The 12,795-nt window shown below is 39.2% G+C and overlaps 1 protein-coding gene across 5 annotated transcripts in view; it reads right to left on the bottom strand.

Moving 5' to 3' along the window:
- eml1 (EMAP like 1) overlaps nucleotides 1-12,795 on the bottom strand; it is a 151,276-nt gene that overhangs the window by 11,281 nt on the left and 127,200 nt on the right. For all 5 annotated transcript variants that reach the window (XM_061968361.1, XM_061968362.1, XM_061968364.1 and 2 more), the window contains 7 exons: nucleotides 8,232-8,381; nucleotides 5,909-5,978; nucleotides 3,836-3,943; nucleotides 3,655-3,750; nucleotides 2,363-2,497; nucleotides 2,185-2,284; nucleotides 1,780-1,931 (listed from right to left, as the gene is read on the bottom strand). In XM_061968361.1, the coding sequence (XP_061824345.1) occupies nucleotides 1,780-1,931; nucleotides 2,185-2,284; nucleotides 2,363-2,497; nucleotides 3,655-3,750; nucleotides 3,836-3,943; nucleotides 5,909-5,978; nucleotides 8,232-8,381 (811 nt within the window). The remainder of the gene's footprint in view (nucleotides 1-1,779; nucleotides 1,932-2,184; nucleotides 2,285-2,362; nucleotides 2,498-3,654; nucleotides 3,751-3,835; nucleotides 3,944-5,908; nucleotides 5,979-8,231; nucleotides 8,382-12,795) is intronic.

Genomic DNA, 12,795 nt, shown 5'->3' on the forward strand with positions numbered 1-12,795 from the left:
CGTCACATCGGGAAGCAATCCGCCATTTTCTCAAACACATTACAAACACCGAGTCAAATCAGCTCTGTTTTTTTCCGTTTTTTCGACTGTTTTCCGTACCTTGGAGACATCATGCCTCGACGGTGTGTTGTCGGAGGGTGTAACAACACGAACAGGGACGGATTCAAGTTGCACCAGTGGCCCAAAGATGCGAAAGTGGCAAGATATTGGACGTTTGTTCCGCACACTTTACCGACGAAAGCTATGCTACGACAGAGATGGCAAGAATGTGTGGATATCATGCGACACTCAAAGCAGATGCATTTCCAACGATAAAGTCAAAGAAATCTGCCGCCAGACCCCCAGGAAAAGAGAGCGGATGAGGGTATGTCTACAGAATATATTAATTGATGAAAATTGGGCTGTCTGCACTCTCAAAGTGCATGTTGTTGCCAAATGTATTTCATATGCTGTAAACCTAGTTCATAGTTGTTAGTTTCCTTTAATGCCAAACAAACACATACCAATCGTTGGTTAGAAGGCGATCGCCGAATTCGTCCTCGCTTTCTCCCGTGTCGCTGACTGTCGTGTCGTTTTCGTCGGTTTCGCTTGCATACGGTTCAAACCGATATGACTAAATAGCTTCAGTTTCTTCTTCAATTTCGTTTTCGCTACCTGCCTCCACACTACAATCATCCGTTTCAATACATGCGTAATCTGTTGAATCGCTTAAGCCGCTGAAATCCGAGTCTGAATCCGAGCTAATGTCGCTATACCTTGCTGTTCTAGCCGCCATGTTTGTTTGTATCGGCATCACTATGTGACGTCACAGGAAAATGGACGGGTGTATATAACGATGGTTAAAATCAGGCACTTTGAAGCTTTTTTTAGGGATATTGCGTGATGGGTAAAATTTGGAAAAAAAACTTCGAAAAATAAAATAAGCCACTGGGAACTGATTTTTAATGGTTTTAACCCTTCTGAAATTGTGATAATGTTCCCCTTTAACATGTACAAGACACATAAGAACTGAAATTTCATTTTCGGCACAGTCCCACTAAGAGCAGACATACGTTACAAGGGGACAAGACGGGACCGCCAACGGATCAGCCACTTACGGCGCTCCTTAAAAAAACTATTACTCGCTTGCATGATTTCATTTAACTTTGAATTTCAATTAAATTAAAAAGGCCTCAATACTTGCTCACAAATGTAATTTCATTGTTAGAGTCCGTTTGCGGTAAAAGAGCAAACAATAAACTGTGTGATTAATCTGCGTCTTTACATGACTAATGCAATATTTTTTGTGATTGATTGCATGAGTTAACTCGCTATTTTGACAGCCCTCGTTGTTAGATGACACTCATTTTCTTTGTCACCTACAACACAAAGCTATTCTACTGAATGCGGCCCTCGCCGGTTAAAGTTTGGACACCACTAACGTACACTCTCTGTTTATTTGAATTCAAACCTAAGTCTCCTTCACATAGTTTTGAAAAAAACAACAACCAAAAAAACGTTTTATTTTTGACATTATACTCTGCAACACCTGCTGCAGGCAGGATTGGAGCTTCTTGCTGACATAAGCAAGTTCCGCTTCACAAGAACTGTTAATATTTGATGAAAGCGTGTGGATTGCTGCATGAATGTGAAGATGAGCTGCTCAAAATTCATTTGCAAACTCCAATTTCCCTGTTTCTGCACAGAATAGATAGATAGTACTTTATTGATTCCTTCAAGAGAGTTCCATCAGGAAAAGTAAAATTCAGAAGCTGAACTATCAAGCAGTGCATATGTCACCTCCAATGTTTGGATCTGCTGGTAGCTGCTGTCCCAAGAGATGAGCCGGCAGTCTTTACCTCCGGACACCAGCGTGCCGTTCCTCAGCATGCACAGGGCAAAGATGCTGCCCTCGTGAGCTCCTTGGACGACATGGCTGATGCGATTAGTGCCTGCGTGACAGAGACCAGATTACGGTAGATGGAACCAGAAGGGGAAAATTTGACCGCTGGAGGGTGGGCCTGGTAATGGCCGAAAGACAGGCAGATCAATAAGAGTGGATCAGTGAGAGCCTAAGTGTGTGTGTCTTCTTCTCAATGTCCTCAGGATGAACCTGTTCTATTAGCTTTGGAGCTAATAATGACTTCATAGGCACACACACACATTGATCACCCGAGATTTCCTGGAAGTCAAACTGTTATTTACCTTTCCCCCACACTAAGATGTTCCCACTGGAGTCTCCTGTGATAGTGTCTCCATTTTCTGCAAAGGTCACACATAAAACAAACCTGGGCTTCTCCTGTTTCTGAAAGGCACAGACAAGAACAAACCCGCTCAGCATTCACATGAAGTGCAACGCAGCTAAGAAGGGAAGATGTTTTACTTCAAAAAGGCCTTGTTTTTTGACCAGGACGCCTTTCTCCAAGCTCCAAAAATGGAGATGGGACTTGCCGCAGGTCACCAGGATCTTGCTGTCAGTCGGGTGAAAATCTGCAGCGAAGACTGTCTCGTTGGAGCTCTGGACACAAAAAATATATGAATTGTTGAGTTTGGTGGTTTTATTTCAGTCAAGTACAGCCTTGTGTACATACTGTATACAGTATTGATGGAGAGTTTTAGATGGCTTTAAAGGACTCCCATTAGTCACATCTTTCAAGCGTTTTTTTATCATCTGTAAAATACCCCCCAAAAAGACATGTGTTCTTGTCTTTCATAATGATTGTGAAGGAAAGGCAGAATTCTAAAAAAGGTGCAGTTCCCCTTAAAGGACACAAACGTACGGCCCGAGGGCCGGATCAGGCCCGCGAACAGGTTTTATCCAGCCTGCGGGATGAGTTTGCTAATTATATAAATTAACCTGAAATTTTTTAATGAAACAAACTGCTGTTCTATATGTGTCCACTAGATGTCGCAATAGCAATTATTTGTATATTTGGAGATGATGCTACAAATGTACAAAATAAACCATATGATGTTAGTACATCAGTCGAGGAAAATGATCAAACTACATAAATAACATCCTGTAATTTGATGTTGATACATTTTTTATCCTGATAGATTGAAAATTAACACCAATGAGTTGACCGATGAAAGAAAATATAAATAACGACAAATAAAGATAGAATACTATTAACTGCAACATGTAAGTGTAAAAAACAACAACAACAACATTATGATTTGTACAATTTCAGAATGTGCTCGTTCTATTTTTAAAGAAAGAAAACAATCTGAAGTTGCCTTTATTTTTAAGTTATCGTGCCGTGATTTTACCACTCGGGAGTATATTTTTCTTCATGTGGCCCCCGATCTAAAATGAGTTTGACACCCCTGAACTACACAGATAAGCCACGTAGCAGGTAAAACACCCATTTTTAAGTGTAGGACTTTGTTAAAACATTTCCATGTTTGCATGAACCTTATGATTTAATGCTTGGGTATTGATTAGACAAGTATTTCAACATTGAAACGTTCATAAGTCAGAAAAGAGTAAACACATCATAAGTCCTCTTTAATGTTAAAATAAAATGATCATGCCTGACGGTACACTAGTGACTTTTTGAATGACAGGATGTGGCACATACATATCCTATAGTTGTACGTCAATCCACATGACAGGTGGACTAAGTTTTAGTAGGACAAGAGGGGCAAACACTAATGCAAACACATGAAACTCACCTTAACCTCAGCCAGTCTGTCTTCTCGCTGCCAGTCCCAGACCGACAGCACGTGGTCATTAGAGTCGTCAACAACGCAGAGCGTGTTTCCTCCGTTCTAGAACAAAAAAACATAAAGTCGAAGCTCTGACTTTTAGAAAAAAAAAATGTCTCAAATGTTCCCGTTTGCCAGACTTCCTCACCGACTTGGAAAAAGCCAAGCAGACAAGGGCTCGCTCAAAGTAGGCGGCCCCCAGAACGTGGAGGGTGTTGAGGCTGACTGAGTCCCACACACGAATATGTGGAGCCAACTGAAAAGAATAATAAATAAATAAATAAATAATAATCCGTTTTTTTGTAAAATCGATGCAAGAAATAGAAATAAAAATACAAAATACAAAACCAGTGAAGTTGGCACGTTGTGTAATTCGTAAATAAAAACAGAATACAATGATTTGCAAATCCTTTTCAACTTATATTCAATTGAATAGACTGCAAAGACTATATAAGATATTTAATGTTCGAACTGAGAAACCAAATTTTTTTTTTTTTTGCAAATAATCATTAACTTTGAATTTAATGTCAGCAACACATTTCAAAAAAGTTGGCACAGGGGCATTTTTACCACTGTGTTACATGGCCTTTCCATTTAACAAACCTCAGTAAACGTTTGGGAACTGAGGAGACCAATTTTTGAAGCTTTTCAGGTGGAATTCTTTCCATTCTTGCTCGATGTACAGCTTAAGTTGTTCAAAGTCACGGTCATTGCCGCTTACGTGCAGTGATTTCTCCAGATTCTCTGAACCTTTTGATGATATTACAGACCGTAGATCAGGGGTCACCAACCTTTTTGAAACCAAGAGCTACTTCTTGGGTACTGATTAATGCGAAGGGCTACCAGTTTCCATCCATCCATTTTCTACCGCTTATTCCCTTTGGGGTCGCGGGGGGCGCTGGAGCCTATCTCAGCTACAATCGGGCGGAAGGCGGGGTACATCCTGGACAAGTCGCCACCTCATCGCAGGGGCTACCAGTTTGATACACACTTAAATAAATTGCCAGAAATAGCCAATTTGCTCAATTTACCTTTAACTCTGTTATTATTAATAATTAATGATATTTATCTTTGTGGAAACACTGACCATCTTAATGATTTCTCACAATAAATATATATAGAAACAGATAAATATCAATACGCAACACTTTATTTTTATATTTTCTCTAAGTGCACATTTTTCAAATTGAACATTTTCAAATGATCACTTCTAAGACAGTCTTGTGAGATCACAATATCCCATTTTAACTAGCTAGCCACTAACATTTTTTAACAAATCATGAATTACTTTGCACCATGTTTGTACAAATAATAACTCATGTAAAATACAAAAGTCAACCCTCAAATTTTTAAATAAACCATGTCACACTTTGAACTGGACACCAAATCTGTTATCTGTTTCTTTGTCAGTTAGAGAAGACCAAGTCTTTAAAATATTTTCTTGGATTTTCAAATTCTATTTGAGTTTTGTCTCTCTTAGAATTAAAAATGTCGAGCAAAGCGAGACCAGCTTGCTAGTAAATAAATAAAATTTAAAAAATAGAGGCAGCTCACTGGTAAGTGCTGCTATTTGAGATATTTTTAGAACAGGCCAGCGGGCTACTCATCTGGTCCTTACGGGCTACCGCGTTGGTGACCCCTGCCGTAGATGGTGAAATCCTTAAATTCCTTGCAATAGCTCGTTGAGAAATGTTGTTATTGTGCATCCCTTTGAGACACTCGTGCTTTAGGGCTATATAAGTAAACATTGATTGATTGATTGATTGTTCTTAAACTGTTCGACAATTTGCTGACACATTTGTTCACAAAGTGGTGACCCTCGCCCCATCCTTGTTTGTGAATGACTGAGCATTTCATGGAAGCTGCTTTTATACCCAATCATGGCACCCACCTGTTCCCAATTAGCCTGTTTACCTGTGGGATGCTCCAAATAAGTGTTTGATGAGCATTCCTCAACTTTCTCAGTCTTTTTTGCCACTTGTGCCAGCTTTTTAAAAACATGTTGCAGGCATCAAATTCCAAATGAGCTAATATTTGCAAAAAATAACAAAGTTTTCCAGTTCGGACGTTAAGTATCTTGTCTTTGCAGTCTATTCAATTGAATATAAGTTGAAAAGGGTTTGCAAATCATTGTATTCTGTTTTTATTTACGATTTACACAACGTGCCAACTTCACTGGTGTTGGGTTTTGTAATTGAAGTACACAAAAGACTTCACTTACTTTACCCTCAGAGGAGGTGCCGGCCACCTGCCCGGTTGCTATGGTAATTTTATCAGGGTGGACTGCCAAGCTGAGGAAGATGTAAAAAAAAACAGACATGAAAAAAACATTTCAGCGTCGATTCATCAACCGGAGATGCTAGCAAAAGACAGTTGAATATGTGACAAAATGTTACTCGATTATTTCATCTTTTTTAGGGGTATGGCAGACTTGGAGCTACTTCAAAGTCATCTCTTTTTCTCCACTGTAGAGGATTCATGTGAACTCTAATTAACCCTGGAGTGTAAAAATAACACAATCATGGCAGCGTTGGTTGCACAACATGAATGTGGCCAAACACAGCTTAATTCAGTTATTCTGCAGGAGTAGATGGAGATAATCAAGGGCCATTGAGCTGCTTTGGTGAACTTTGGGGACACGTTTCTCAATAAGGACCAGTCAATTGGGCACAAAAGTCACCGGTCTGAGCTAAATAACCCAGAAATGCTTGCTAGAAAGTAGTGGTGGGTGAAACAATACTGAAGCATCGATGCTTTAGGAAACATAAGTGTAACATTCTTATGTTGGCGTTGTTGGTCTGGACCCCAGGATGCAGAGCAAGGAAGGCAAAGTGCAGGTAAAAGCCCCTTTTTAAGGAAAAACAAACAAGGCAAGGCAAAACATATCTAGTGCAACACGGAAGTGCACAGAAAACAAACACTTGCACAATGATCCAGCACAGACAAGGAGCAAACGGTGGCACTAAATAGGCGAGAAAGATTGTCTAATGGAAAACAGGTGTGCTGACAGGAAACAACAGAAACGTGATGGTGCAGCAAAACAAATAATTCAAAAGGAAGTAAATCCAAAGTGGGAGCACCAGGACAGGAAATTGAACAAGATACATTCGAAAATGTCATGTGGGGTAATGACAATAAGGAGTGATAATGTGTCCTTTGTCTGTGTCACTTTAAGAAAACACCACGTGACTGATACATCAGCTGCGTCCATTTGACTGTGAAGCGCCAAACGGTGTTATGCGGCGCACGAGTGACAGTTCATACTGAGAGAAGTCGGAGGAGTGGTTTGCAGCTTTTGATATCGCTTTTTGTCTTTTTCACTGGTCGACATTGAACAATTTCGAAATGTGGTGATCATTTCACTAAATATAATATAATATATCAGTATATATCATATGCTGTACATATATTATGTAAATATTACATATATGTTATGTTTTATATTGCTACTACGGTACATTTTTAGTCTATCTTATACCTGCATTATCCTTTCCATCCTTTGTAACTGAGCTACTGTGTGGAACAATTTCCATTGTGGATCATTAAAGTTTGTCTAAGTCTACTGTAAGTCTAAGTCTATTTTAACATTGAAGCACCAAATACAGTACATCTTTTTTTTTTTTTTTCCTGTTTACTATTTGTCTTCTTGAACAGAGAGCAGTTCATATTCTTTCCTGCAAAGCTATTTGCTTGAAATGAAAACAAAAACAACAACAATTAGATGATTAACTAGTGTAGGTCAAATGTGGTAACTTATCATCAGATGACACCATTATGAAACACCAACAGCCAACACAGTACACAGTGCAGTGTCAATACAGCCAGTGAATGTGCCACACACTCACTGAGGTGGTATTTATCTGTCACTAATAGAAAGGGTAATGTCCCAAACATCCCCATAACAGTGCATGTTCAAGCCATCAAGAACGTCTTTAACCCTCAGGGGACAGAGCTTTTATTTTTTTGTCCTTTCAGTAAATGTTCCTGTATTTTGGTCAGTCATTTTTGTTTAGTCAGTCTAAATATGATTTTTCCAAAGAGGGTTTTTTTCATGTTAAATTTTAAAAAGCCAATGGCAATTCTTTCACAGGTGTTTCGATACACTAACAGTTAATAAAACCTAAAAACCAAACAGAACAAAAAAAGTCCTTCAGGTTTCCAAGAGCATAAAAACATTTTGGATAATTTTTTTGTTCAAATCTCTCAATCAACTTCAGTCCTAAACAGAAAACATATAGTTGTATTTATTTATTTTAAACTCTTTGAGACCTTTTGATAAAATGATTATTCAATCAGTATTGATTTGCATAACATGAGTTATTTTAGTAATTTAATCATGTGACATTATCTGATCAAATCAAAGTGGTCAAAATTTACAAAACATTAAATGTATTGAGAAATTTGAGCAAATAAATAAAACACAAAAAGGATCCAACATGTTTTTTACGCCCTTCAAGACTTTGATGTCCTGTTTGGCTTTGAAGATAATTCCAATCTCAGGAAGGTTCAAGAAGGTTAAAAGAGGTACTATATAATGTGTGTACCATTTAATGTCGTCTGTGTGTCCAGTGTAGTGTCTCTGTAGCCGCTCATCTACATTGAACAGGACCACGACTGAGGCAATGAAATACACGGTTTCCCCGGTGGGCAACAGGTAAAGATTTGAGCGGCAGTCTCGTCCGCGGTAACCGTATCTGGATACAAAAAGTTCAAGGGAAAAAAACAACAAAACAGCAAACAATATTATCCACAGGCAACATTGGGTGCAAACATGGACGAAGTTTGGGGGCGCAAGGGACACATGTCCCCTGCAGTTTTTTCCTTCCAATAATAATATAACGCTAGTAAATGGAGGCAAGTCAAAAACCTGTACCAGGCGGAAAACCGCCACTCAGACTCAAGCTTATTCCTTTAGACCGCCCTCAAGCTGATTGATTGGCCTTCTTGCCAATGCGACACTGATTGACAGCATGCGGCAGCTGTTCAATCAACAGTCAGATGTGAGATAAAAGCGAGTCGCGATCATTCACAGGAGAGAGATATTTGTGATAGAAATCATTTAAAAACGCTGTTAAAACTGGTGCATGAGATCATTAACTCTTTTAAACACTGCTTTTGTAACATTATGAGTGTAGTTAACAGTACATTATATTGGACCAAGAAAAGAGCAGGTTCCAGGGATGGACTGACCATAGTTTGTTTTTTTAACTCTATACGCGCTGCCCTCGACGAGTGACACCGTTGAGAAGCAAACAAATGCTAGTAAATTGGTTATACTTGTATGGTACTTTTCTACCTTGTATGCAGAGCCGGCCCAAGGCATAAGCGTACTAAGCGCTTGCTTAGGGCCCCGCGGCCACCAGGGGGCCCCCAAAAGCAATTAACAAAAAAATCTTATTTTTAATTTTTTGCATGTACGAGTCTGACTGATGATTTCTAAATGATCAAAGATATATTATTGTACAAAAACACAATTTTAGGTCAACAGAGTGCTGCTGCTGATCTAGGCTTAGTGATTCTTCCTGCCTCTCTTTAAATGTAAAGCTGCCTCTGCTGCACCTCTGACGTTTGCCGCCTGCTATGGCGTCACATTAGTGCCAAAAATCCGAGCGCATAAAAACTGTTATCGCGCGCTGATTCTCCACTTCGTGCGCGCGCGCGACACCCTTTTGCGCGCGTGTGGTGCCTTTTTGCGCGCGCGCCGTCTCGGTCTGTGCGCTGGCATGTTTCGTTTTGGCACTTTGGGGGCGGGTATGCTTAGACGGCCCCTTCTTTCTGATTGGTCAGGCGAAATGCTCAGAGCCAATCAGAAGTATAGCAGGGTGGGTCATCGTCAATATGTATCAAGATTGTTATAGGCGCAAAGTTTTCACTTCTTCTTGAACATTTGTTTTCTAATTTATGGAATTTCTTTTGATTCAGCCATAAAATTAATGAAATAATCTTTGAATTTTGTTTTTAAAATGTTAAAAATAGCCTTTTAATAATGTATTCTGAAACAGATTAAAATAATCAGAGAACTGACTAACACTGACCCTACACAACTATGTTGCACAATTAAGTCATTTTTTTTATAGCGAAAGAGGTAATTTCAACAGGTGCAGCATCCTATGTCATATCTACATGTAATAAGATTTGTAACAAGGCAAACCGTTTGTAAATTGGTCGAAAATCGAGCAAGTTATGGTAATTTAATTGGTACATGTACTAATTAAATTACCATAACTTGCTTTGACATCAATGTAATGATTGAGGCTAGCTGTCCGAGGTAAGATGGCTACAACGTTGCTACGCTGGAGAATGATTGGTCATATGAAAAATGCTCAGAGCCAATCAGAAAGGAGGGGCTGTCTAAGCATACCTGCCCCCAAAGTGCCAAAAAAAAAATGACAGCGCGAGGAGAGATGCCAGGAGTACACAGAGAGCGCACAGACCGAGGACCAGGATCAGAGGACCACTGTCTATTAAGGAGAACTTTTCATTCCCCAAACGGCATGATGGCCGAAGTTTTCATTATCATTATACCTACAGACAGCTAGTCAATGGGGAAAAAGTCAAGCGTAGCTGGCTGACTTATTCAAGAAGTAAAGATGCAGTCTATTGCTTTTGCTGCAAATTATTTTCCAAAAAGTCCTTAAAACTGGCAGCCGAGGGACAGCGGGATTGGGTCAACATAGGTGCACTGCTGAAACAGCATGAAAACAGTGAAGATCATTGTAGCAACATGGTGAAATGGAAGGATTTTGCCTTGCGTCTTTCAAAGGGGAAAACTATTGATGAATTTAACTTCAGTAGACTGCGCTCTCTTTGTACATTAAATATGAACAATTAACTAAAAATGTAAACTAGTAATTAAAGACTAATATGTACAAGACTGATGAGACAAGATGACACTTTTACTGTAAATACAAAGCTTTATCACTTGGACTGTTCAACCCCAGGCCACTCTTGTAGCTGAATGTTTTCTACATTTTAAGATTAGGAACCATATGTGGCACTCTGGACATCATTCGTTCATTCATTGGTATTATTTATGTTCTTAACTGGGCCACCACCATATCTTTATAAATGACATGTCATTAGTAAAGACATGCCAGGCTGACAATAGGATAATGTAAAGTTAAAGTTAAAGTACCAATGATTGTCACACACACACTAGGTGTGGCGAAATTATTCTCTGCATTTGACCCATCACCCTTGATCACCCCCTGGGAGGTGAGGGGAGCAGTGGGCAGCAGCAGTGGCCGCGCCCGGGAATCATTTTGGTGATTTAACCCCCAATTCCAACCCTTGATACTGAGTGCCAAGCAGGGAGGCAATGGGTCCCATTTTTATAGTCTTTGGTATGACTCGGCCGGGGTTTGAACTCACAACCTACCGATCTCAGGGCGGACACTCTAACCACTAGGCCACTGAGTAAACAACACTGCCAGAGCCGCAATGAGTTTATAGTAGGTGTGTGAATGATCAACAATCAATATTATTGGCAGAAATAGAGGGCCCCAAAATCAAATTTTGCTTAGGGCCCCATGGAGGCTTGGGCCGGCACTGCTTGTATGAATGAATGCATGAAATTAATTTATTTCGGTCATATAATCAACCATTTTGTGTGATCAATTGAACAGCATAGATTGTATAATATTAACAATCATACACGTACACACACAAAAGAAATAGAATGACCGAAAAAGGAATAGGCTGAAGCCAAGGCTTATATTTGCCTATCCTATACATTCATTGCAAATTAGATTGCGTTAAAAAAAATCAATGGCATGCAAGTAATAGTTGCTATATTTTATAATTTTCCATTATTTCACCTTTCAAGCCTTTCTTAAACCTTAACAAAAAACTACATGTCTTTAACTCATCACTGAGCTGGTTCCACAATTTAACTCCTAAAACTGAAATACATTTGTATTTTATATTCGTTCTTACTTTACATATTTCAAAAATCAATATCCCCCATGAATTATCGTTTTCTCCTCTTAATTTAAATAATCTAAGAATACAAGCTGGAAGGCTGTTCTTTACTCGAAACACAATTTCCATTGTTTTTAAAAACACAATATCTGAAATTTTAACACATCAGAACTTATGAATAATGGATATAATATTAATGAATAAATGACAGTGTGCTGTATTTGAAATTTAAAAACAAACCTGGTCGCCACACCGGGCACGCCTCTCTATTTGTAATGGCAGTATTTATCATGTGGTCAAGCGGTTAGAGTACAGTAATCATGGCGTGGAGAAGTAAAGAAAAGTGCGTTTGTCCAAAAGTTGCTGGCCGCTACCATGTCCTTCATATTATGCATTCTTAATAATCCAAAACAACCATCTAATCTTTCAAGCCACACCCCCTTTACTCAAGCCAATTGTGCCCCCCACCCCACTTCTGAAATCCAAGTTTCTTTCCCGGGTGCAAATGACTTTACATCAAATTAAAACACTATTCACAAATATTTGAATTTCTGGTGAAATTTCAGGATGAACTTCTATAAACCCTGCACTCTTCAGCATCTACATGCTGGCGCTAGGTGACATCATATGCAATTACGGTGTTAGCTTTCACTGTTATGCTGATGACACCCAACTCTACATGCCCCTAAAGCTGACCAACACGTCAGATTGTAGTCAGCTGGAGGCGTGTCTTAATGAAATTCAACAATGGATGTCAATCAACTTTTTGCAACTCAACGCTAAGAAAAGGGAAATGCTGATTATCGGTCCTGCTAGACACCGACATTTATTTAATAATACCACCCTAACATTTGACAACCAAACAATTACACAAGGCGACTCGGTAAAAAAATCTGAGTATCATCTTTGACCCAACTCTCTCATTTGAGTCACACATTAAGAGTGTTACTAAAACGGCCTTCTTTCATCTCCGTAATATTGCTAAAAATAGTTCCATTTTGTCCACTAGCGATGCTGAGATCATTATTCATGCGTTCATTACGTCTTGTCTCGATTACTGTAACGTATTATTTTTGGGTCTCCCTATGTCTAGCATTAAAAGATTACAGTTGGTACAAAATGCGGCTGCTAGACTTTTGACAAGAACAAGAAAGTTTGATCATATTACGCCTGTACTGGCTCACCTGC

The sequence above is a fragment of the Nerophis lumbriciformis genome, linkage group LG08, assembly GCF_033978685.3.
Source record: "Nerophis lumbriciformis linkage group LG08, RoL_Nlum_v2.1, whole genome shotgun sequence".
Lineage (NCBI taxonomy): Eukaryota > Metazoa > Chordata > Actinopteri > Syngnathiformes > Syngnathidae > Nerophis > Nerophis lumbriciformis.